The following is a 26,687-nucleotide window of genomic DNA, read 5'->3' on the forward strand; positions in this document are numbered from 1 at the left end:
GGGAAAAAAAGATAGCTTGTGGTTTCCTGCAACTGTAGATGAAATACGGGCATTTTTTGCCATAAATATTATTATGGGTATTAGACAGTTACCCAGAATAACAAATTACTGGAGCAATCAGGAACCTTTTGGCGATGAATATATTTCCAGTATTATGAACGAGTACGATTCGTGAAGCTGAACCAATATTTACATGTGAGAGACACTAGCAGTACCCCAATACGTGGAGAACTTTGAGACAAAAGTTATGCAATAGAATTGATTAAGAACCCTTTCTTTAATTATGTTCCAAATATCACATTAATATGTTGATAAATAAAAAAGTTACAGGTGTTTAAAGAGACATGATTATTTTAGAATTTGATTGAAACTCATGAGGGGTGTATTTTGGTCAGAAATATAGTAACGAAAGGGTTAAAGGAGTTGGTTTTTTGCCAGGATATGAGAAGTTAAAATATTTTAGAGAGAGACAGAAATACATGTCTTGCAGTAGAGAAGATACATGGCTATTTCAATTGGAGAGAGATGTCAGTCAAAACTTTAAACCTTGTATAGGTGTATTTCTAACTAACATGTGTATCAGTTAAATTTTAAAATAGAGAACTTAGATTGTGTTTGTAAAGCAACTATAACTTTTGTTTATTGATTTATGAATGACATTTGGAACATAATTTAACAAAAGGTTCTTACATCTATGGCAGAATTTTTGTCTCAAATCTATTCTAATTACTGATAAATTTAGTGAAATTATGTAAGATTATTAAAAGTTTGTTTAAATATCCCCATATAAAATGAACATGATATAATAGAATTGTGCACATTACTGAATTTTCAATGGAACTTGATTGCATTTAAGACTTACAAATACACACAAAAATTTATCACTCACTCTACTGGTAAATTATAATTTCAAATAAATAAAATAACAAAATATTTTATAAGATTAAATTATATCTTTCATCCACTCCTAATTTGTGAGCTTGGCTATATTGACAGAAATGTATCCAGCCTTTCTATTTCACCACCATTTCACCAATGGATAAGTCTTTTCCTTAACTGGTTATAGAACTTAAATATCCCTTGCGCAGGGCAAAGGGTCATATGTTCTACCCTCGTGTACTACTAATGCTTCATACATGCAAAATACTAACATACCTTCACTTCAATAGCATTCTTGTTATGGTACTGAAAAGTATAGAGATCACCAAAGATTCATCTATGCTCTGTGGTTGATAATCCTGAGCACCACCCTAATACCTATAAATTATTTACAGCAGAAATAATGTACAAGACTTTTTCTTTTCTTTTTCTTGCTATCCATAAGTTTGTTCTTGCATTTATTGTTTGAAACATTTCAATAGGAAAGAAAATAAAAAGAAATAATTTGTTGGTTTTGAGTCAGTGAGAAGATCACGGTTGGGGGTTGGTTTCTTCCAAAAAGATTTGCAGTGAAATATTTTTCAGATTTTTGGCTGCCGGTGTCTCTTAAATAAATTTGTTCACACTTTCAGTATTAGTGTTGGAGTTGCTGTCCCTATTAAAAATTGAAATATCTGACTCTACATTCAAAATGTGGAAAAAGTTTGAAGACAAATTTAACATAATAAAATGTCAGGTGTGGTAGAGCAGGTATTTCAGGTGAGGTCAAGTGTTATCACCAACATACTTAAATGATTTTCTTCTAACATCTGACTGCAATAATTATTTAAAATACATGAAATATTGTCCCCCACAGTATTCTTCATATTTTTTCTGCTACTTCTAGCTTCAATAACAAATTAAAACAATTCTTTTTTTTCTCTAGAGAAAAGGAATTGGCTAAGCAACGTGCTGAACGTGAACGTTATTTAAAAGAAAAACAAAAGGTTCAAGAAGCAGGTCTGGAGAGGATTCGCGAAATGGTAAATTGTGAACTTTTATACACTGCATGCTTACATAGACATTATGATTTACCTTTCTTATATCATGTATTTGAATAAATATAAAACTACATGGTTAAATTTATAATTTATTTTGAAATTACTGATCATAAATATTGACTTGTCATAATGTGTTTGATATTGTTTACTGAAAATTATTTTTTTATTAGGAACGAGAACGATTACTTTATGAACAGAGTTTACAAGAAAAGAAACTTGAGAAAGATCAACAAATCGAAAAACTTCTTGGTTCAGAAACCACTACATATCAGAAAGTGGTTAGCCACAATACCACTATTACCATTGAAAATCCTACAGACTGCTCCAAATCTGATAAAAAATCTGAAAGGTGAGTGATATGAACTACTATAACAGAGGTTCCTGTACATTCATTCAACAATGCCCTTAGCATGTAGACAGCTAAATCCTTTGGAAATTCAATGGTGCAACATTTGTCCTAAATGTAGGTATCCCTGGTTTTTTCATGAAAATGTGTAAGATATTTCAAGAATTATATCAACCCTACCTAGGACACCTCTGTTATTCTTAAATTAACAGTAGGCCATACAAGACAACTCTTACTGCATGAGTCAACATGGAGCTTCTATGTGGTTGTGCAACTGGCTAGGAACAGTAACTAAGTTTCATCTAAATCACACAATATTTTATAGGGAAAAACACCACCCTTAAAATGGCAAGATGGTCACGGATGGAATGTCTGGTCACAAATATGCTTGATGTGGTTGACCTGCAGCCAAACAACTTTCACTACACACTGATAATGAATAGTGACTGGCCATCTTAACATGAAGGAGCACAATTCATGACTTTCATTTATTCCAACTCAGGATCTACAACTTCATGTCCACTCACCTATCCCCCCAGACCACTAGAAATGTAAATAACACATCGAAGCTATACCGCTAAATTTCATAAACATTCCCATTATATTTAAACAAATGCCTAGATTTATATATGAATATAACTGTCACCTCAAAAGCCACACATTTAGTTAAATTTCTTCAACAAGGTGACCAAACTTCTACAGTAAATACTAATCAACCAAGATGCTCATACATTCAATTCATTGTTACCAAACAAACTCTACTGTAATTATAACGAATATTAATGATCCCCCCCCCCCCAAAAAAAAACAAATTGGCAGAGTTGTTAAAATGTTGAATGAAATGACTTGCGATATTTTGTAGGATTTCTGCATTCTGAGTTTGAATTTCACCAAGGTTGTCTGCTTTTCGTCCTTCGAGGGTTGATAAATTTAAATTATGTACCAGTATAGTGGGGCAATGGGCCAACGGAATCATTAGAGCATTGGACATAATGCATTATGATATTTATATGAGCTCTTTGCATTCTGAGTTCAAATTCTCTTGTGGCCTACTTAAATGGTAGTCAGCTTGTTCCTTGGTTTGACCTAGCACCTTGGGTGTCTTTAGCCATGTTCATTTTTATTGCAAAAATTTGAGCCAAGCCTCCTGTGCTGATCTTTCTTTTTCTTCAGCCTTGGCAATCCTAAAAAGTGTGATGGGCACTGAATAAGCAATACAATCAAATTGAGACATCGTGTTCTAAGTGTTAGAAGAAACTTACTACTTTGTGCTTCAAGCAGAGTTTTCAGGAGATGCAAACTAATAAATAACCAGCAGATAAACATCAGGAAAATTGGCCTTTTTCTATGGTTTAATAACCAGTAATTGGCTGATGTTGCTTAATCTGTGTGGATGATCTTTTTCTGTATTCTCACTAATTAGTGTATATACATTACCTAAATATTTTCATCAAAAATGCATATCTCCATCTCGTTTTCTATTTAGGTTATAACTCAACTTTAACTGATCAGCAGTGTCTACCCTCATTTACTGTTTGTTGGTTTGGGAGAAAGGAGGTTATTTCAAGCTGCTGCTGTTCTGTTCTGACATGTTGCTTCTTTTCATTAGTATTTAGATAACAATGGGATTTTCTCTTTTCCTTCTAACAAGGAACTTCTCTTTATATCTCTTATAGTCAGTGTTTTATTTATTTCATTTTACCAATAACTCTTGGCATTATTTTTCTGTTCACACACACCATTTCATTTGCTTTTGAAACTAGGAGGGATAAGTGGCAAAGATAAGTGGAGGATTTTGATACCTCTCTTCCATAGATCTTAGAAGAATATATCCTGTTCTTAACATAGAGCTTCATTAGTGGATAAAACTATTTCTCTCACTATTTTCAACATTTTGAGAGAGAGAGAGAGTTCCTTTAAATTTGTCCCCTGTGTATTATTTTTAAAAACAAATGTACTATGAAGAAGGATTTTTCTTTTAGTGAGATTTATATTTGTCTGTTTGCTTTTTCTAGTTATGAAATGACACCACAGAGAAGTTCCTACAGTAGCTATGACATCGATGACTTGAAGTCTGATGATTCTACTGATGAAGAATCTAATCCTCAAAAACCAATTCCCAAATGGGCTCAAGGTAAGTATTATAGACATAAGTTTATCATTTCAGTCTAATTGTAGGTAGTATTTTTTTATCAGCCTTGGTCTTGATTAATTCAGATGTAACCTTACAACTTGAAAATATTCAGTTTAAGAGTTAATGACTGCACACATTTAAGTTTGCAATGATGTTTTAATCAGACTTACATTGCATACCCAGACTAGTAGTTTCAACCAGCACACCAAGTTCCTCATGTCTGTTGTATGTAGGCAACACTAGAGTTTTCAAAGTTCATGTGAAGATTACAAAATTGATGAGCTGAAGGCAACATGCCTTGGTAGCATGTAGAGCATGAACACAAACTAGATTGAAGTATGGCATATCAAATGGGTAAAAAAATGGTTGTCTAAATGCCAGAAATCTATGTCAGTAGAACTAAATGGAGACTACTTACAATTAATTTCACCAGCTACATATATCCCTGACTGATGCACACACGAAACACTTTATATCTCTTTCTCTTCTTCCAAACCACCACATATCTCGGGTTGTCCAGTCACTGTCTTATTATATAACACCTACTTTTTGGACACTGTTACTTTTAGTCATAGCTTACCTAGTTTAATGCTAATTACCTGTGGCAGTGCCTGTAATTTATTCATAGATCTACTGAAGCTGTTTAACCCTTTAGCATTCAGATTACTTTGTCAAATGTAATACTTATTAATTCACATTGTTTTGAATTAATTACATATTATCTCATAGCTGTGAGATTTCGATGAGGCACTTGTTTATTCTTTTTCATGATACTGTAGGGCAGGTATGAAAGACTATATCTGGCCATTTTGAACATAAAATGGAGAATATTTTGGCCAGATATGGTTGGTTTAATTGCTAAAGGGTTATGCAAAGAACATAGCCTGCAAGACTAGCTACAAATCACACAGAATTGCAACTCATGCATAACCATCATTTGAAATACAAAATATGCCTTTGTATATCATACAGCTTTGCATGCTCTCTCACTTCCCAAACTGCAACTTATCCTTTTGGCCCCTTGTTGAAAGGATCTCTGCCAATTTTGCAGAATTTTCCTTTCCTCTTAACCCTGATGTAAGAAATGCTCTTTGCAAAGAAAGTATCTACACTGGATTGTCTTAGTAAATCTCTTTCCAGAATCATTTCTTTTCTTTCCACCAAGTTTGCCATGCACCCATACACACCAAGTCTGAAAACACCTCCTGTTACTCCAAACCAGTATGGCTAACATCCTTGATAATGTTCTTTCCATGTGCTAACTTCTTTCCTTATCAAATTCATTAATTTCTCTCTCTCTCTCCCTCTCTCTCTCTCCCTCTCCCTCTCCCTTGCTTGCTCACTGCAAGAATATATCTGTATCTTTGGAAATTCTATATGGTTTGTCTTATTCCTGTGAATACCCTTCTAGTTGGCTGGATGTGGTGCACCATATCAATTAAATACGATGTAGCCTACTACTAAATGTAATGTATAGATGTAACGCTTCAAGGTTCTCGCGTCAGAGTAACCAGTGTACATCAAGGAAGAAATGTTATTTAAATATATTTATTCGTTTACCCAACAGGTTGTTAAAGAGACAGTAGCAATTCTAGTGATAGTGGCAACAAGGATGACTCGCTAGTTAGTAGTTGATATGTAGAAAAGGTTTGTCTGTGAGTAGAGAGGGAAAGAGTAAGGTAGTCATGGTGCTGACTAGAAAGGATAAAGACGTCATTGTCTTTCTTGCAGCCGAAAGCCTCTTTTAACATGTCGAGCAAAGGGCAAAAGGAAGTGCTGCTCTTGGTTAAGGCTGATGCAAAGGCGGGTGTTGCTCCTTGGTCTGGCTGACACAAAAGAGGAAGAAATAGAAAATTCTCTCTGTTATATAGACTATAGTAATGTAAGTCAAACCTTAAAGGACTGACCTTTCCTTGACCAGTACAGGTCCTAGAGAGTGGAGTGTTTTCTCATCAATCATCTAGTGTGGAGGATTTCCCGCTCGTTTTGACAAATCTCAGGCAGGGTCAAGCTAGACCCTTACACCCTGCTGACCCTACCAACTATCATTCTGTTACACTCACTTAAAGCCTCTTGAACACTTCAAATCCCTTTCCTTTCTTAATGGCCACCACTATAGCTTTTAAACCAGATCTACTGAAGACCTACACTCATGTCATTCATCGTACTTGCATTTGAGTTACTTGGTAGAGGTTATGTTGTTGTACTGATCTGACTGTGTCTGACACAAATCTTCAAGTAAAACTGCTCACCTGTCGGCTCGTTCAGTGGCTTCCTATTTTATGGTGCCATTGCTTTGTGTGCAGATAGATCTCTCTTGAATTGACACTGTATTAACTCTGATGTACCCCAACGTTCCCCCTTATATATCAACCTACTTGCCTTCACCACTAACAATACCTACAGTTAGCTGATGATACCACTCCACCCTAGCCTTCATTCCCAACTGTCAACCCCATACCACCTTGTTACCTCGTGCCAAACATAGATTGGCCCTAAGAAGACACCTTGAAAACTTTGGGTATTGGACCAATCTTGTCTCCATCAACAGCACAAAGACAAAATCATTTTACATTCTTTCAAGAAAACATTTTTATACTGTCCTCATGCAGCATGTAACTAGAACCATCGAGTTTGCCACAAATGCTACGTCTCAATTCTCCAGCTGGACATGCATCACCACAAAAGCTGCTTTCCTCATCAGGGATGGAAAATACTTTATTTCCTCAACAACCACTTTCTCTTGTACAAAGATTTGCTGAGATTTACACTGAAATATTGTTCCCACAATTTTTATTAATGTTAAGTTTTTCTGTACTGGCATTTTTGCTACTCCATTTGATCTCTTCTGACATAGCTGGCGTCCACAGCTTAAACTTATTTTCAAAATATTGACTTCAACTTTCACTCAATGTAAGATTTGTAACACACATTTGCATCACATATTTTTCTGGAGGAACCATATTCATAATGTTAGGCTCTCAATGTATACCAGCATGCATGGTTTTCTTTCATTTGAGTCGTGCCAGTGCAATCTAACTTTGTCTTAAACAAACTGAAAAGAATCAATTTTGATAATTCCGGAACAGGTCCTGCAAAGGTTGGGAACACTACCATTCTCCATTCAAGTGTTTTGAACATTCTTTGACATTCATGTATAAGTACAGAATGATTATATATATATATTTTTTTTTTTCTTCTTCTAGGTCCTGAGCTGAAAATTGCTCTATTTGCACAATATTATAATCCACCAAATTTGGATCAAATCTTTCCTCCAATAGAAATTCCTGATCTCAATGAATTGTTTGTGAAAAAGAAAGCTCGCTTTAATCACCGTTCTAGTTCTGCTCACTGGGACTCCCCGATATTACGATCACATCTTCCTGTCATACACTAAATTTTGATGGGAAGAATATAAAAAAATAAATTAAATAAAGCAAAGGGGACATCACCTGAGACTTTTCTGTATAGTTTATCTTTCGTTTCTACATTGGTTTGTTTTTCGTTTTTACATGCTTGGGTCTAGAACTAGTAATATTTTAGATGTATAGCTGGGATAACTTATTTAGAATGTGGAATAAGGGAGTTGACTATTTTTCTTAACAATTACACTCTCTTATAATTCATACATTATGCTTCTTAACTGGATTTATTTTATTACACAATAAACATCCATTTGTAAATGAATATATATATTCTGACTTCATTCCTCATGCTAACATTCTTACATACATATCCACACAATTAGCATGCGTGTAAACTTGTACAACATCCAGAAATAAAATATTAAAATGTTTTCTTTTTTATGTTTATTATTCAAAGTTTTGTTATACTTATTTTGATGAAAGTATAATTGCATAAATTTGTTGATCAAGAAATACTAATATTTTTTAAAACATTTACTTATTATATAAAAAGAAATTTTGTTTTGATATAAACACAGAAGTATTTAATGAGGTATTCTTAAGAACTCATCTTTGCTAGAATTATTAGAGATCCATTAATTGAGCTGCTAAGAGTATTGATAATATTAGGCAAAATTTATTCCCTCAATGTATATACCAGTAGTTACCAGTCCCATTTTACAAATGAATCTGCACAATAATCCAATCTGTGCTACTAAGCATAAACAATAGTATTAAATAGCAACATGTATTATGTTTTTGTGCCTATGAAACACATATGTCTACAACACATATCACTGTCACCTGTGCCTTTTCCACTTGTGCTTCATTTCATTCCTTTCCTTCTTTCCTTAATCTTCTATGCTGTTTGTAGGACCAAAGTTGAGAGTAGATCTATTATTTGTCTGTCATACATTTCTCCCAGTATAGTCAAGGATGCCCCTGCATTAACATCCATTTGTGTTGTTTGCTGGTTCAAGACCAGTCTTGTATATTTTACTGGTACAGGAACCAACTACCTTGCATTCCTCCTGCCACCACTCCCTAAAACTTCTTCAGCTCTCCAGTCTATCTCAAAGCCTATATACAGGTGGCTGCATTACATACACTTTACTATCACTTCCCTCTTTTTTACTATTTGTCTACATTTTTACTCTGTCATCATAGGCACAAGTGTGGCTGTGGTAAGAAATTTGCTTCCCAACCACATAGTTCTGAGTTGAGTCTCAATTCATGGCACATTAGGCAAGCATCATCTACTACAGTCTCAGGCCAACCAAAGCCTTGTGGAGTAGATTTCTTCTGTCTTTACATTCTGAGTTCAAATAAGTACCAGTTGCATACTGGGGTCAATCTAATCGACTGGCCTTCTCCCCAAAAATTTTGAACCTTGTACCTAGACTAGAGAAGAACATGTACTCTGTTAAAAAGTATAGAGTAATCCTCCAGTTTAATGTTAAACTGTTTATATATAACTTGACAAACACTAACATGAAGATATATTATTATATACATTTTTACATCCATTTTTCCGTGATAAAATGGTTTAAACAAACATACAATTGAAACATTGTTTTTACAGCTGGATGGCCTTCTTGTTGCTAGCTCTCAGCTGTTTTACAAGAAAAGAACTGATCTGAGGATGCAGTTCTTAGTGACATTTTTGGTCTGAATGTTTCGAAATGATTGTGGTTGGAACTGAGACTAAAGTTTATTTTGACAACTACCTGCATCACTTGCACATCTCGTATTTCTGTTCAGTTCTGCAACCCGTGGTGATGTAAAGTCTGCTGTTTTATGATCTTTATAGTTTGTGGAAAGCTAGAGGACCTTGGAAATATTACAATAACCAGACACCTCCCACTGATTTCCAGAGGAATGAAATGATGTGATAATGAGTGTTCTAGTGCCCATGACTGCTGATTCTTATCTGCTGTGATCTATGTGTGTGCTTTTATGCCCCAAGCACCTATATGAGGGGATCTCTCAAGGCTAATAATGCAGTATTTATTCTAACAATACATCCATGTTAAGTTGAATGTAAAGATTACCTTTTGGTAATCGCTAATAATTAATCATGTATATTATGTATTTCTACTGTATTTATGAGTGCCTTTGTTTATTATGTCTCGAGTACTGTAAATGTTGTAGCTCCTAGTATTGTTTTCTGTATGGTTATTTTTGTCACTGAATGTAATAGTTGATGTAATAGTGCTCAAAAGAAAGAAAACAGTGGGTAGGTGCTACTTTAAGTTTGTTGTTTTGGATTAAGGTTCCTTGGTACCATAGGTGAAGCTGTATCTGAATAATGAGAGGATGAAATGGTGGTGTTAGTTGTGTATATATATATATATATATATACTTTAGAAATGTGGATAATAGATTAACATACAGTGGCAGTAAGCTTTTGGTGTATTGAATATGACTGAGCATAATTTACTGAGTCCTTTACACATGACATTCCAAGTTGTTGTCCATAACCTGGAGAGAGAAAAATGGACTTGCAACACAAAGACAGCTAACAGTCAGTTCAACCAGTTATGGATTAACCCTTTAGCATTTAAACTGGGCATATCTGGCTAAAGATTATCAGATAGGGTTGCTTTCGTGTGTGGCAGGTGCACAGGAACAGTAAGTAGTAGGAGCACAAGGGACTTAAACTCTTTCAAATGCCCAGGAGGCTCTCTTGAGGTAGTAGATAGTTTCTGCTATTTAGGTGACAAAATTAGTAATGGTGGTGGATGCTCTGAAAGTATTGTTTCAAGAATAATGATAGGGTGGAGGGGAAGTTCAGAGAACTACTACCTCTGATGTTAGCAAAAGTACTCTCCCTGAGTGAAAGGTAGGTTGTGTGAGAACAGCTATGTTACATGGGGTCTGACTGCGGAGGACATGTGTAGGCTGGAGAGGAATGAAGGTATGCTTCACTGGATTTACAACATCAGTGTGCATGACTGACAAAGTACAACTGTGTTGAGAGAAATGTTGAGCAGCATAAGAGGGATTAAATGTGGTATGCAGGAGAGGAGACTGCATTGGTTTGGACATGTGAGTGAAGACAGCTGTATACAGAAATGCCTGTGGCTGAAAATGGATGGTACCTATGGAAGAGGAAGACATGGGATGAAGTGAGGACTGATCTTAGGATGCTGGGGTTCATGGAGGAAATGGCAGTAGACTGAGATGTTTAGCAATATGAGGTCCTAGGGAAGACCCATCCACAAAACTGTGCTAGAAGAGTTGTGTCCCACCCACATGTAACAACATACTTTTCGCCCACTCTACCCTAAGAAATCAAACTAGCACTCCTCTTCTAATTGCTTCTTTCTCTTCCTCATATATTATGATTGTTTCCCAATCTTCTTTGTTGCCCTCACTGTACCACAGTGGCTCAATGTATCACTGCTCTCCACACCCACCACCACTCACTACCTATTTTTCTAACCAGGTTCTACATTCATATTCTTGTTGCTTGTGAGTATACCCTAGCACTAGACCATCTCTCTTACACTTTTGCTGTTTCCTACTCTCTCTCTCTCCTCTTCTTTTTCCTCTGACTAAGTAACCAAGTATCACCTTTATATCAACACACTTGTTTCTGGGCCTCTTTCTCACTCACTGGGTAACCATGTACCTCCTCAATAGCAAGACACTTATTTCTGCCTCTCTATTTCTGTTACACTCTAACTTTTCATCATTTGATACTGGATCACCTCTAATACCACCTCTGTTGTGACAAGACACCTGCTTGTCTCTCTGTCTCTTTGACACACTCTAACTTTCATCCTCTGATACAAATACCTTACCCCTCTCATAATTCCTTGTCTTGTAAGTTACTTGGTTACCCTGCCAGAACTGGTGCCATGTTAAAAGCATTCAGTCGACACTGTAATGTGGTTGGCATCTGGAAGGGCATCCAGCTGTAAAAATCTTGCCAAAATTAACTTCACATGTGCTAGTGTCACATAAAAAGTACTGAAATCTCAAACTCCCTCCCCACAGACAAAAAAGAAATGTTCAGTAGTGATAATTGACGATTCAAACGGATTTGTTTCAAGAATTGCTGAAATGGGATAATTTTAAGGAAATAGGAACACATGGGTCTGACAATGTTAGGTGTCACCGTTGTGCTGCCAACGAAAGAACATTTGGAGAGGATATTGAAACAAAAGTGGTTATTGGTGGTGGGAGGTAGAGTTGGACAGAGGAACTAGCAGAATTTTCAATGTACAAGGAAATACTAGAACTATATGGGATAGACATTCTGGAAGGAACGGGGTACAAAAGGTGATAAAGGGTAGAAATGGGATTGCCCAGAAGTGGGCCTGAGTAGCCCCATTCCTGTTCTTCATTTTCATGTTATTTATCTTGGTCATACGTTTGTTTTTTGATTTGCCATTCTGTGTCCCCACACGTGATGTGTTGGCCCCCTGGTGGACAATAAAGAATCAACAAACAATGATGAACCTTTGCACAAGTAATTGAAAGAAAAAAAAATTCATTGGTATAAAAGATACCATATGAAAATTATCACATAAAATGACAATTGAGTAGTTTGGAAACATTTTACTGTTCTTCCTTAACAAAATGAACAGCTAACATTACAAGAGTTTAATTTTGAAAAGGATAGGTGTTCTGGATTTACTTTATATTCAAATTAATTAAAGCAATTGCATCCTTTTGTTGGAGCAAATATGATGAAGTGGGCAATCACAAACTTGAAAAAAATTTAGATTAAGGGAACGATAAGTTTTAAGAATGACGAGTTCAGTTAATAACTATCAAATCAACACCAAATAAATCACATCAGCTCAAAACTTGGACAAGGAGCATCACTTTTAGGTGAAATTGCAGGGAGAGGCAGAGAAAAATGCTACTCAAATGACATTGAGTATTACAGTTAAATATATTCAGTTTGTTTTCACATACACTATAGGAAAGTATGAAGTCTTATTTCTAATAAGCCATTGAATAATGAACACATTTTCAGCTACACTTTCACTTAAATGGTACAGAAATTAAAATGTTAAATTTTTAGAGTTCTTGAAGCAATCATTGTATTTCTTAATGCAATGTTCAGTTCAAGTTATACAATTGAGCTAACTGAGAATTTGATGAATTATTAGTTCTATGTAATATTGATATAGAGGAACAAGAAATATATTCATAAAAATATTTGTCTATGTACATGTAGCGAAGCTTCTCTCTCTCTGTTATATATACATGAATGCGGACGTAGCAGATAACAGCTAGCCTTCGACCGCATCTTTGGCCCCTGTTGTGTCCACCACTCTGATTGGTTGGTATTGGCGCATTTTTGTCGCTAGTTCTATTTTGCGCCAGGGTGCAAACCAACCAATTGCAGCCTTCTGATAAGGTCACGTGGAACAGTTTTCTGAACCCCTGTTTGAGCTGATTATTTTTCATAAATAGCTGGCTTGTCTGCGCTAAAGTTGTCGCAGCCTTAGACCTTCTGATGTCTAGCCGCTGACCACAGAGCACCAGCCAGTTCCAGCGACGACACACCACTGTTCAACTAACTGTTTACTACAAGCTTCTTCGTCGCCAGCGTCTACACAGACATATTAACGTACACACCAAACCAGCAACGCTAACATAACTTTCTCCACAGTTTGTGTGAAATGCTTCACCAAGGTTAGCAGCCAGAATACAACCTGCGAGAACTCCTGTACCAAGTAACCAGCCACAGCCTCAACTTCTTACATGACATGTGTCTTACTTCGGCTCTGCCTTCAACGCCACAACCTCTTGGTACAGCACCTCTATTACTGAGTACCTTAGCTACGAACTGGTATTTCTCATCCTTGTGTCTGGACTTTTAATGTCCTTATTATAGACTGTTTTCTATGCTCTGTATCTCTTGCATTCATATACATATTTGTATACACGAAGGCCTGTCTTATATTGTGTTTTACTATGTCGCATTCACTCACACAGACATTCTAGTTGACAACCAATAAAACCCTTACTTTTATACATTTGTACCGGTTGAGCCTCTCTCTTTTCTTGTTGGCACTTACCTCATTCCATCTTTTGTTTTTTATATTTGTGCCAACCGTGTGATGCGCTAAAGGAGCCGTTCCTTCGTCACCATCTCCTGGTCACATGGTCGCTACATGCACAACAGTAAAGTATGAGGTTTTATTTCTAATAAGCTTGAATAACAAACATTTTTAACTATCCTCAGTTATTACTTTCAGTTAATGGTAAATTAAAATTTTAACCAAATAATTTTTAGTTCTTGAAGTGTTCATTGCATTTTCTTAATACTGTGTTCACTTAACAAGGCATTTTTATAGAATTAAAATGGGTTTATTGATGATTTGCTACATGTTGTGACAATGTATTCAGTCCATATGGAGAACACATTCTATGTTTGTATCACAATGCTTCAAGCAAGCTATAATGCCATTCAAATACACGTTCCAATGTGTTGTAATAGGACAACTTAAAGACTTGGCATCATGAAGGGAATTCTTGCCTTAGAAAAGAAATAAAGCCAAATATTCTTTACTCTAGACACAAGACCCGAAATTTTGGGGGAGGGGGCCCAGTTGATTAGATTGATCTCAGTATACAACTGGTACTTAATTTATCAACCCTGAAAGGATGAAAGGCAAAGTTGACCTTGGCAGAATTTGAACTCAGAATGTAAAGACAGACGAAATACTGCTAAGCATTTCACCCAGCGTGCCAATGTTTCTGCCAGCTTGAAACAGGTGGTTACATTATGCCTTCTCTTTGAAAGCTGAGGTCAAAGTAAAAGGAGGGACTCCCTATGATCAAGTACCTGCTGCCCTTGTGGGAATGGGTTAATAAAAGAGTTTCCAAAGAATGTAGACACAAAAAGGTGGTTCAGCACAAGTCAGAATTAGAATGGCTATTTGTGGTGTTGTACATGGCTAAAAGGTGACGAAGGAATTAAAGTGAGGGAGTTGGTGAGGGAGAAGTTTAGACAGTCATGGAACCAGCAAGGCTATACAGGGAAACACTTGCATATATCACTGATATTCTTATAAAAACCCAGAAATCAAAAATTAGCCAAGGAAGCATTTTGAACCTTGAGTATGAATTGCTAATATTGGCACAAAGTAAGGAAACCAGGATTTAAAAATGTAGCAAATTTTAAATTATTCAATATTAGCATTTTAACTGAATCTGTACAGAGTGTTTTGTTCAATGTTCTTAATTCTGCCTCCGGCTAATTTGTGTAAAAAAAAAAAAAAAAAGCTGGCAGAGCTGAAAAAGAAAACAAAAAAAAAACACTTTTGTACAAAGTGACTAAAAAGGAGGATGATTACATATTGTGCAGTAAACTTTAGCAAAGGGATACATGCCACAAATCCATATAGCAATGATAAAAACCGATAGAGGGGGGGGGAGCATGAAACGGCCAAATCCACTTTCTCTAATATAAGAGACTTATTCCTGTAAGGTTTTTATTTTGAGCTGAAGGCGTTTTCCATTTCCTGCATTTAAACTGCTTTTGTTTTTTGTAAGCTGGATTTCCTTCATATTTTCCATCTTCCAAGTCATCCTGGATATTGCACTTCCCAGGAGCTTGATACCCTGGTTCATTAACATCAAGCTGGTCTTTAGATAACAAAATAGAGATACATGGAATGTCACGGTTCACAATTAATTTTTCAAGTCCTTATATCTTGGGCAGCCAAGTTTCTTTGACTCTTTCATGTGCCAGTGTGCTCAATTAATGAAGGCCCTCTATCTTGTGTTTCATAATCTCAGCACAGGTGATCGTCTTAGTGATTGCTGGACCACTTCCAGTCCAAACTATCCGTTTGGTATTGGAATTCTGCATTTTGTTCAAAGCAAGTCCAATTAAATTACATATCTTACTGCCATAGTGGACAGTCATTACAATATTATCTTTATGTAATTCCAAATTCCTTGACAGTGACAATATCTCCTTTAGTGTAGTTTTCAATTTTGATATAGAAGAGAGCATTCAATATGTATGGCAATATCAGATATTGTCAGAACTGAGTGGTTGGTGTTAGGAAGGGCATCCAGCCGTAAAATCCCTGCCAAAACATATACAGTAGCCTTCAATAGATTTTCTAGCTGGCCAGCTCCTATCAACTGTCCTACTCATGCACGCAGGGAAGATGGATGTTAAACGGTGATGATGACATCTGACCCAAATAGTATGTTTTATGTTCAAACTGGCCATCTTCCAGCTTCTCAAAGCTACAAGATAATGCATGATTAATTCAAAACAACATGAATGAATAAGCATTATACTTGACAGAGTAATCTGAAGGCTAAAGGGTTAAGACATTTATAATAAAAACAAAACGACAGTGTTTTAAAAATCTCTTTTTACAAGTTAAAAACAAAATGTACATTTAGAAACTGTACAAATGCATTGTGCTAAAATATGTTTTCTTCTTATTGACACTTTTAATCTCATTTCCTTGGAGTAGTTTGACTGCATATTCAATAGCCTCTGAGCTGTCACCAGCAAGACCTGCATCTACCAGCCACTTACATAAAACTTTACCTGGGAATACTGCACGGTAAACCTTCAGGTTATATCTGTAACAATAAGAAGCAGTTATATTTTAAACACATAAAAACAAAGTTCTGAACAGAATTTCTTTGTTTCTTCATTCATTAAATATTTTAAAACTGAACCATACCACATTGATATACTTGAACTGATATTATTCCTAACAAGTAACTTACACATTTATGAATTTATAAAATAGGCATTTAAATTGCTGGTTATATGTTCAACATTGAGTTAAGAGAACTCTAATACTTACTGTAATAATCTGGTAAAGACTTCATTTGTAAGTGGATTTATTTCATACATTAATAATAATTTTATATAGAGTATAATTCTTTTATACATAATAATGTGAAGAAGTTAGTGAACTTGTGATCAAACAAAAAATACTTAATTTTAAGTCATTACTGAGATTTGGGAAGTGGAACATAAACAATGATGAATTCATTTGTAATAAGTAGAGATCCTACCTGATATCTCTTTCTACATCACCTCTACAGTTTGTTTTGTGATATTTCTTAAATTGGTGACATTTTAGTTGTGTAGCTCCATCAATTTTGTTGATACCATCACCTTCCGAACAACACTTAAAGCAGCGACAGCTACAATAGATAAAGTTTATGTAAGTTTTCTTTGGAGCAATGCTCATAACTTATTTTTCATTGTTGAGTATATTTGTTGTAGTTCCACCTTCATACAATATCATCAACCGCAAATCAACTTAGCAGGCTCAATTTTTCTATAATCAGGTGATCTCAGCCAAATTTATGTAAAGGTATGATCATTCCTTTATAAGTAGCTGAAACTGTCGATGGGGACTGAGTCACTGATTTGGATAACCTATAACTAAATGACACACTAGCATGCCAACCAGAAATTTTAGTATCAACTAAATGACACAGAGTGCTAACTAGGGAATATATATATTCATTTTATACCCAAGTTCACACCAAGAAAAGAACATTGTTTCAACTTTTTAGAGCTAAACGGGAATTAACAGATATTATTGCCAAATGAATCCAAACAAGCTATCTTTGATCAGATAGTTGTACTAATGCTAACAATTTCTTAAAATGGTCACAAATTTAGGAGAAAGTCGATTTAATTTACCCTAGAAATTTTTCTTGAGGGTTTAACCAGAGAAGAGAGAGCAGTGCCAATAACTTTTTGGAGAACTTTAAAGAATGGTAGGGAAAGGAAACCATGACTAATGGGTCACAGCAGTAAAACACATGCATGAAGACCTCAAATTATTATCCTGAGACTGGGTAGTGGATTAATAAGTCTAGCATCTAAAGAACGGTTCATCCAATCAGCTTTCAGTTTCCATTAACCTATTTTCACTCATAAGGCTAAGGTGAAGCCCAGACTATAGAAGAAGACTCTTCCCAGAGGTGCTATGCAGTCCCATGAAATATGGAACATCATGACTGCAAAATAAAATTCTTACACCAAAGAATTTAGCAAAGACCAAATCCTTCCAAACAAGTAAGGAAACAGACAAAATCACAGATCCCTTCAGGGAGATGGCCCTGCTCAATGTATAGAAAAGGTATTCATAGAAACTTCATACAGTGTACCCAGTGCAAGTTATGGATACATAATAGGTACAGTGGTCACAGGAAAGTTAAAAGTTTATTGAACCTGCACATCTTTTGCACACTATGTAGTCTTTGTGTGCAGCAGATATGCACAACAAATGTACACAAAATAGACTCCCTCAAATGTCAGTGAGGATTCTTAGAAGTAGTAAGTAGTTTCTGTTAGCTAGGCAACCAAGTTACCAGTGGAGGAGGGTGGTCTGAAAATGTAGCTGCTAGAATAAAATTGGCTGGGTAAAGTTCAGAGAGCTGCTACCATTGCTGATAACAAAGGGCCTCTCCTTCAGAATGAAAGGCAGTTTGTATGATGCCTGTGTACGAAAAATTACACTGCATAGCAGTGAAACATGGGTTGTGACTTCAGAGGGCATGTGAAGACTTGAAGAAATGACACCAGTATGCTCTGCTGGATGGGTAATGCTAGTGTGCATATAAGACAGAGGGTAAATGATTTAAGAGAAAAATTGGGTACAAGAGGCATCTGATGAAGTGTGCAAGAGTGAAGACTGCACCAGTATGGCCACGTGACGCATATGGATAAGGACAGCTGCATAAAGAAGTGCCAGTCTCTAACAGTGGAGGGAACTTGTGAAAGGGGTAGACATGAGACGAAAAATTATTTTCAGAGGTTGAGCCTCACAAAGAAGATGACAAGGGACCAAGACTTTTGGCAATCTGCTGCGCTTGAAAAGACCTGCTCAGCTAAGTAAAATCATGGCCATCCATAAGCATGTCCTTTATGGCCATAACCCACCCTTTTCCTCTCTCACACACACACATAATTCTGTCCTCTGGCAAAACCCACCCACAATCCATGTCTCCAAAACCCCACCACCCACTGCAGAAGCACAAAACCATATATACTGGGCAAATATCAGTACCAGATAGCAAAGTAATGTTTTCTCATTAACCTACATCAGATTTTGCTAACATTCTACAGTACATTTAATAAAGTATTTTGACAGAACATCCATCAACTTTGTAACTTGCCATTAAGAACTTGGCTGAAGTTCTCTCTTCAGAGAAGAGCATCCTTGGGACATGAAGAAAATACTTGACTGATTTCCTAAATTCAGTCAATAAAATCTTCCGGTGGATATGAGATGCATCTAGGGATGGAAACTTATCTCACAAGCTGAAATTATTAAGGTGATTAAAATGTTTAAATGTGGTAAGGCCACTGGGTAGGATGAAATTCAGTCTGAGATGTTAAGAGCCTTAAGTAGGAGAAGGTATTCTCTGGGTAATTTGTGTATGCCAAGTGGATTAGACCTCTGGAAAGACACCAAAGCAATGGCAATTTGGAGTGGTAATCTGTTTTTAAAAAAGGGGGAAACAAAAGAATGCTCTAATTAAAGAGGATTCGCCTTGTTAAACCTTCCTGGTAAAGTCTACACTCAGTGTCATATTCACAAACAATGAGCGGTAGGAAGCCAAATTGGATGCAGGTACTGGCATAGTAAGGTGCCAACTTCAGCAACTGATCCTCAGAATAGCAGAGATTGCTAAAAAATCCAAACATGCTATCATCAATTTGGATTTTGTACCTATCCTCATTTATGCTATGAATGTTGAGTAATGACCAAAAGGATATGATTACGAATACAAGTGGCCAAAACAGGGTTTCTCCAAAGGAGATCTGAAGTAATGTTACCTGATGGTGCATAGCTCAGAGATCAAGGAGTCTTTCCAGATTGAGTCACAACATCTCTGCATTGAGAGGGTTACAGCTCTGGTACTACAGACATGTGAGTAGAACGTCACAGGAAAGAATCACAAGACAGATTCTTCAAGCTGAGCCAACCAGCAGGAGACATAAGTGAAACAGTTGGATGATATCCATAACATCAGTTGGTCATGCTTGGAAATTCTGTTGGAAAGTGTAATGAAGTCAGCTTCTGATAGGATCCTATGATGTATGTGCCTGATGACTCCACCCACTGACACTTTTAAGAATAATGGGTGGTGAAAATTGACATATGGGTGGATGAACATTTAAAAACAAACAAATTAACAAAGCTAAATGCAACTTCTATGATAAAAATAATTTGGAGAGAACAAAGCAAAAATCAGTTGTTACCTGGCAAGAAAAGCTCCAAGTCGCATTTTGACATCAAAACCAAAAATAACAAATAAAATGAGTCCCTAGAAATAAAATTGAAGTAATAACCATTAATTAATTATTTATTAATTATTAATAACCATTTATTAATTACCAAGATAAAAGTCAGGAAAAATATAAATACATTAAAATTTGTGAATATATCAAAAATGTCTTCATATTTTGTTCACAATGCTGAAATTAACATGATTTCTTCAAAAATTCATTTTATTTATTTATTTTTTTCAATGTTTTAAATTTCAGAAATTCATTTCCAGAATTTGTGCATGATGCTTGATACAACACATCTTGTTATACAATCTGTATGGCACTATTCCATGATAATGTATTTCAGAGCTAGAAATACCTGGAATCACTACCCTCACAAGAATAGTAGAGCCTCTTGGAGATTACACTCTCATTCATCATTAAAGCTCATGCAATATCCAGAAGATATACTCAGGAGAGACACTAATATCAGTCAATTATATCAAGCCTACTACTAGACTGGTGCTTATTTTTTTGAATCCAGGAGGATGAAAAGCAAAATTGGCCTCTGTGAGATTTGTACTATAAGCATAAAGGGCTAGAACTACATACAATAAGGTATTTTGTCTGATACTTTAATGATTGTACCAGTCCATTGCCTACAAAAAGAATAAGACAGACATTCAGGCTAGCAGAAACTGAAGTAAAAAAACAGTTTTAGATTATTTAGAGGTATTATTATTGTTTTGTTGGCTAACGTTGTTGTTCTTATCTTGTTACAATCTTCTATTATTGATGTTAGTTCAGATCTACCCCTCCTCTTTTGTTTTATTCTTCAAGATTTCCCTCCTCTCAGTTAGGAGGTACAAACACTTTCACACACACATGATGGGAACTTCTACCACCAACCAAATTCAATCACAAGGCTTCAGTTGGCTCAAGGCTATAGCAGAAGACACCTGTGCAAAGTGCCATGCAGTGGGACTGAACCTGAAGTAAGCTTCCTAACCTCACAGCCATAAAATATATTTAAATACATTTCATATATTTTTATAAATTATCAAAAATATCCCACTTGTAAAAACTTTCTTTAACTTTTATAAAAACCAAGTTAGTAGAATGTAATCTGACCTAGCAATCGGCTCAGAGAAGTTATTATAAATACATTTGCTACATTTACAAGGTTTAGCAGAAAGCACTGAAGCAGTACAAACATCCATAACATTTGATAAGTGGGTAAACATTTGCAATCTACCCATTTATTTGGGCAGCTTACAGGAACATTTTCATTCAATAGAATACTTCCAACCATGCAAAATATTTCAGAAGAGAAACTCTCAGGTTAGCATCTGATAGAATTAGTAATTCAGCTACCATATTTCTAATCTTATTAAATTGTTCCTTTTGAGTTTATTTGTAGGAACAAAATAAATAAATACCTCACTGCTTTCTTTGACAGAATATCCTTCTTTTTGGGAATTCTATGTAACACAATGGACTTTTACTAGTAGACCATTTTCTTAATTACAAAGACTGCTTGATAATTTCCTAGCTAAGTTTGATGACTTGTGGAAGCTGAAGCCCTGCTATGCATTTCTTGTAAATCCATCTGTGGTTGATGTGATCAATGATGGATGTCCAATTTGCGAACTTCTGGTTACAAAATCATCTACTGAGGAAATGGAACTAATGGAATTACAGGAGGACCTGGGTCTAAAGATGATCCATAAATTCCAGTCTATAATTGAGTTCTGGAAAGAAGTTATAGAAATCTGAAAAGACTATAAATGAGGGGTGTACACGTGCTTTACCTTTGCCAAGGTGCCTAACTGTTATCTTGGAATTGATTTGCTTACAAGAAATGGAGAGATCAACAGTGAAGAGACTGGAAATCCAAGACAAATAAAGATATACTGTATTGCACACATGCCAACATAGAGTCCTTATTGACTTAATATTGGGTTTTCTATAAGGTGGCGAGCTGGCAGAAACGTTAGCTCCCCTCTGTGTGTAACCCCTTGTGGGCAGTAAAGAAATAAGAGACGTTAGCATGTTGGGTGAAATGCTTAATGGTATTTCGTCTGTCTTTACGTTCTGAGTTCAAATTCCGCCAAGGTCAACTTTGCTTTTCATCCTTTTGGGATCGATAAATTAAGTACCAGTTGCGCACTGGGGTTGATCTAACTGACTGGCCCTCTCCCCCAAAATTTTGGGCCTTGTGCCAAGAGTAGAAAAGAATCTTGGGTTTTCTATGTTTTGATTTTTAAAATTAGTTTCGGAGAGATTTCCTTAAATTTTAACTATTATTTATAGAAGACAGAATTCTTAGTCTGACTAAGCCCGGGCAGCAGCTGTGATACTTTGTAGATGTAGGCTTGCCAACATTCTACAGCATGAGATATTGCACATTGCAAGACGTGAAAACTGAGATGATGTGAATAAGAAGTGTGTACAAATGGATAATAATACACTTGTACTTAGTGATTCTGAAAAGAAAAAGAGGCATGGAAATGCTTCTATGAAATGCTACTGAATGTAGAAAACCCAACAAAGAGACCAGATATTTTTATTGACAATAGTATGATGAAATAATTAGGGACACAAAGTCAGGAAAAGCCCCTGGACTATCAGGAATTACTGCTAAGAATGCTTAAAATGCAGGAGTAGGATGTGGCTTAGTTATTTGCACAGTCAATGAGGTTGTATACAAAGTTGTTTTAGCAAAGATACAAGAGTCAGTAATATGACACAGTACAGAAAGTTATTAAACACATTGAAAATCAAAATACAAAGGTTGACATGATACATGTTCAAATAACTAGGACAAATTCAATTTGTACAAACATTGGTTTCATTCTAGAAAGTCATAATGAAGAAAGTCAACAGTTTACAAAAAGATTCAGAAGGCAGTATTTTGTTTTGCTATTAAAAAATTAGTTATTTTTACATCCTGTAAGAACACTAAACAATTGTGTGCAAAAGGATTTTTACTGTTTACGAAAATTAACAAACATTAGAGCCTCAGTTTGAAGGAAATGTAGTGAAAGACATGAATGGATCAGGTTTCACTAACTATATATTTTATCAGAGTTCAACTGCCATAAATATGAGTATGAATATTGATTCCATAATGTGGACGCTAGTACTGCTAAAAGAACAAAATTCTGCAAGCTGGATATATCAATTAAACAAATTCTTTGAAGCAATAATTGGAATGTCAAGTGAAGAACTTATAGAAGAGTCAAAGTTGCTCAGGATAACTTAAATAACTTCTCAATCATTCTGAAAATATAATAGCTAAGGAACCAAAATATATCACTTTCCATGTTTTAGATGAAGCTGACAGGATGAGGAGCTTCAAAGTGACATGGTTGACCATCCAACATACTAGCAGCAACTGAACTAACTTTTTATCTGAAGGTACATTGGGCAGAAGTTGTTGCTTGAATCCGTACAACGCCAACCCTACCTGGTTTGCATCTGACGAAGCGCAACTAACTCGCACCTCAGTGAAAAATAGTTTTATCATGTCTCACTACATTGTCATTCATAATGACTAGCATAGAAGCATGAGAGTCAATCACTGTAAAGGTAAAAGAGATGCTTTAGAGAGAGGAAATTATAGAAGTATCAAATTGAGGGACTAAATCATGGAAGTTACAGAAAGATTTATAGCTTAAATAATTAAAAAGAGATTGGAACTAAATGAGATGCAGTCTGTTTTTGTGCCAAGGAAAAGTACTCCTGATGCTCTCTTCCTAGTAAGACAACTGCTGAAGTACTTAATCAAAAGTAATGTGCTGTATTTAGCATTTGTTGACCTGAAGAAAGTCATACAAGCCATGTACAGAAATACTGCCAGTAAGTTGAGTTAACAATGAGTACAGTGATGACTTTAAAGTGCAGTCCATCAGAGCTTGGTTCTCAGTTCCCTTCTATTCATCACAGTCCTACAAACCATAACAGAAGAATTTAAGAACAGTTGCCAGTGGGAAGTTCTATATGCTAGTGATCCCTTTCATATACACTGAACCGCAAAAAAAAAACCCGCAAGATGTGTATGACCATGAAATATGTTTTAATTTCATTATGGCAGAGATAAATTTTCATAAATCTGATAAAGTCAATTTTTTGGATGCACTTTGACCACAGTCTATGGGTCATCATCATATGTTCTGGTAGTGGGCGGATCCAGCACATCAAGATTTTAGGGCATGACATGTTCAATACCATGTGTGCCCTCCCTAGGTGTTCAAAACGGCCATACACCATTGTACATGAACTGCATGAGGCAGCTCACAAAAGCCATTGGTACCTGTACCCACATCCTGAGGAAAGCTGCTTCCAGTTCTACATGAGTTGTCAGCCTTAGGACCACCTGGTTCGGCCGTTTCTGGATTTCATCCCACAGGTGTTCAATTGGGTTCAAATCCAGGCTGAGAGCCGGCCATAGCATGGTTCTGACTACAAATTATCTTCCTTTCTTAACCACCATACATTGCTCTCCCCCAGGCATTATATGCAGGAAATCCATGGAAGTCCATGTGAGAGGGAGCATTGTCCTGCTGGAACATGTGGCTATGGTGATGTGCGAAGAAGGGCTGTGATGCTATTTCCTCTGCCTTTACCAGCATTTTGGAAACCATGGGGCCCAATTGTCTGATTCAAGTCTATAGCACCCCAAACCATGATGATTTGGTCACTCCAAGTGTCTCACCATGACACACGCATCTCTATAGCATTCACCCCTCCTATGCCACACCCTCACTCTGCTATCCGAAGTGGAAATGCAGTACTAGCTCTCATCAGAGAAGACTATTGACTTCCATTGTTTATGTTCCCAATGTAGGTGCTGTGTAGACCACTGCAGTCGTCTCTGACAGTGGTCAGCAGTGAGGACAGACCCTCAAGCAGGACAATGGCAATGCAGGTTGTTGGTGGCCAGTCAACGTCATACTGCATCATCACTGATGGGTTGCTGTCCAGTGCCAGTGGTCTCACAAGTTGTCATGCTTGCCGGTCTGAAGCGATCACAGAGGTGTTGCAGGTGGATGAAGTGGTCTTACCTGGGCGAGAGCATCCTCTGCGGGCACAGTCTGAAGTGCTGTTGGTGTTGTTGTATCATTGTTGCAGGCCACAGATGGTGCTGACATGGACATTGTAAGCTTTCACAACAACCAGGGCACACTGTCCTGCTTGCAATCGGTTGATAGCTTGTTCTCTCTGCACTGCTAACAATTGGGTCTTCCTGATGCATCAAAATTACGAATGCCAGGAATGCGTTTCAAGTTGATTTTTATACTCAAAACCTCCACAAGATGCACATGCATTTTGGTTTTCATGACAACTGTTTTCTAATGCCACCCACAACATTCAACACAAGTGTGCTTTGGCATCTCGTTCCAGGGAAAGTTGAAAGGTTACCTGCAATTTGGGTCTCAGCCATAAACTACCATGTATTGGAATATTTACACTTACATCCCCGAAATAAATTTTCAGAATTTACCATACAAAAATGACATTTGAAAGAAATCACATTTCTTTTGCAGTTCAGTCTAGTTGAATTACCTCTGCTGGAAAAATTAAAAAGAAATTCCTGATGTGGAAGCAAAACTTGTAATCAGAAGGTTGCAAAGTCAACCAAACAAATAATAAAGTTTTAGTAAGTAGAGAAAACAGACAGATCTCTACCTCCATCAGGGAAATGGCCTTGCTCAGCATGTAGAAAAGGAGTAAGTAGGAAAATTCTATATGGAGTACCTAATGTAAATTATGGATACACAAGTGATGCAGTGTATCATAGATAGGTTAACAGAGAAAGTAGACTTTTGTATGTGGTAGATGCTCAGGAGCAATAAGCACTAAGAGTGCAAACGAAATGGACTTTCTCAAATGCCCAGGAGGATCCCTAGAGGTAACAGATGTGGAGGAAGATGTTCTGAAAGTATAGTTGCTAGAATAAAAACAAGATGGAGAGAGTTCAGTTAGCAATCAGCACTTTTTATACAACTGTTCTCAACTCTACGGCCATACAAACATTTCCTTCTCTTGTACATTACACCTGATTTCTCTTATACCCGTGTACTCTCTTTACACATTTGCTTTTTTGTCAAATATGCACACTGATGTTGCACTTGGAGCATACTACATCCAATAGAGCATACTACATTTCTTTCTGGTCTTCACATGAAACACGGGCCCTGAATGCAGAGTGTATTCAGGCCCATGTTTCACTACCATGTAGCATTGCAGTTTGTAAATAAATATCATACAATCTGCCTTTAACTCTTAGAGAAAGACCTTTTGTTTCCAACAGACGTAATAGTTCTCTGAACTTTCTCCATTCTGTTCTTATTCTAGCAACTATACTTTCAGAACATTCTCTTCCACTGTTAATTAGGTGACATTTATATATATATATATATATATAAAAACAAGCACACAACTGCATCCTCTCATTCAATTTCCTCCTCAGGCCTTTTGTCTGTCTATCACTAACTCCTTCATTACTTACCTAACTGCAATACTTTGCTAGTGTAATTAAAAGGGAGTAGAACTATATTTGATCATCTTTTTCTTTAATACCAATTTCTCACTTCCATATATATACATATATATATATATATATATATATATATATATA

At 36.2% G+C, this 26,687-nt stretch overlaps 2 protein-coding genes across 5 annotated transcripts in view; one reads left to right on the forward strand and one right to left on the reverse strand.

Moving 5' to 3' along the window:
* LOC106875674 (inner centromere protein A) overlaps positions 1–8,195 on the forward strand; it is a 55,875-nt gene extending 47,680 nt beyond the window's left edge. The window contains exons 15-18 of the mRNA XM_014923915.2: positions 1,805–1,901; positions 2,090–2,268; positions 4,281–4,399; positions 7,606–8,195. Of these exons, the coding sequence (XP_014779401.1) occupies positions 1,805–1,901; positions 2,090–2,268; positions 4,281–4,399; positions 7,606–7,796 (586 nt within the window). The 3' untranslated portion in view covers positions 7,797–8,195. The remainder of the gene's footprint in view (positions 1–1,804; positions 1,902–2,089; positions 2,269–4,280; positions 4,400–7,605) is intronic.
* A 7,953-nt stretch (positions 8,196–16,148) lies between these two features.
* Positions 16,149–26,687, reverse strand: part of LOC106875671 (integral membrane protein GPR155) — a 50,353-nt gene continuing 39,814 nt past the window's right edge. For all 4 annotated transcript variants that reach the window (XM_014923912.2, XM_052970167.1, XM_052970166.1 and 1 more), the window contains 3 exons: positions 20,036–20,100; positions 16,825–16,956; positions 16,149–16,380 (listed from right to left, as the gene is read on the reverse strand). In XM_014923912.2, the coding sequence (XP_014779398.1) occupies positions 16,191–16,380; positions 16,825–16,956; positions 20,036–20,100 (387 nt within the window). In that variant the 3' untranslated portion in view covers positions 16,149–16,190. The remainder of the gene's footprint in view (positions 16,381–16,824; positions 16,957–20,035; positions 20,101–26,687) is intronic.

This window comes from Octopus bimaculoides, chromosome 8, assembly GCF_001194135.2.
Source record: "Octopus bimaculoides isolate UCB-OBI-ISO-001 chromosome 8, ASM119413v2, whole genome shotgun sequence".
NCBI lineage: Eukaryota > Metazoa > Mollusca > Cephalopoda > Octopoda > Octopodidae > Octopus > Octopus bimaculoides.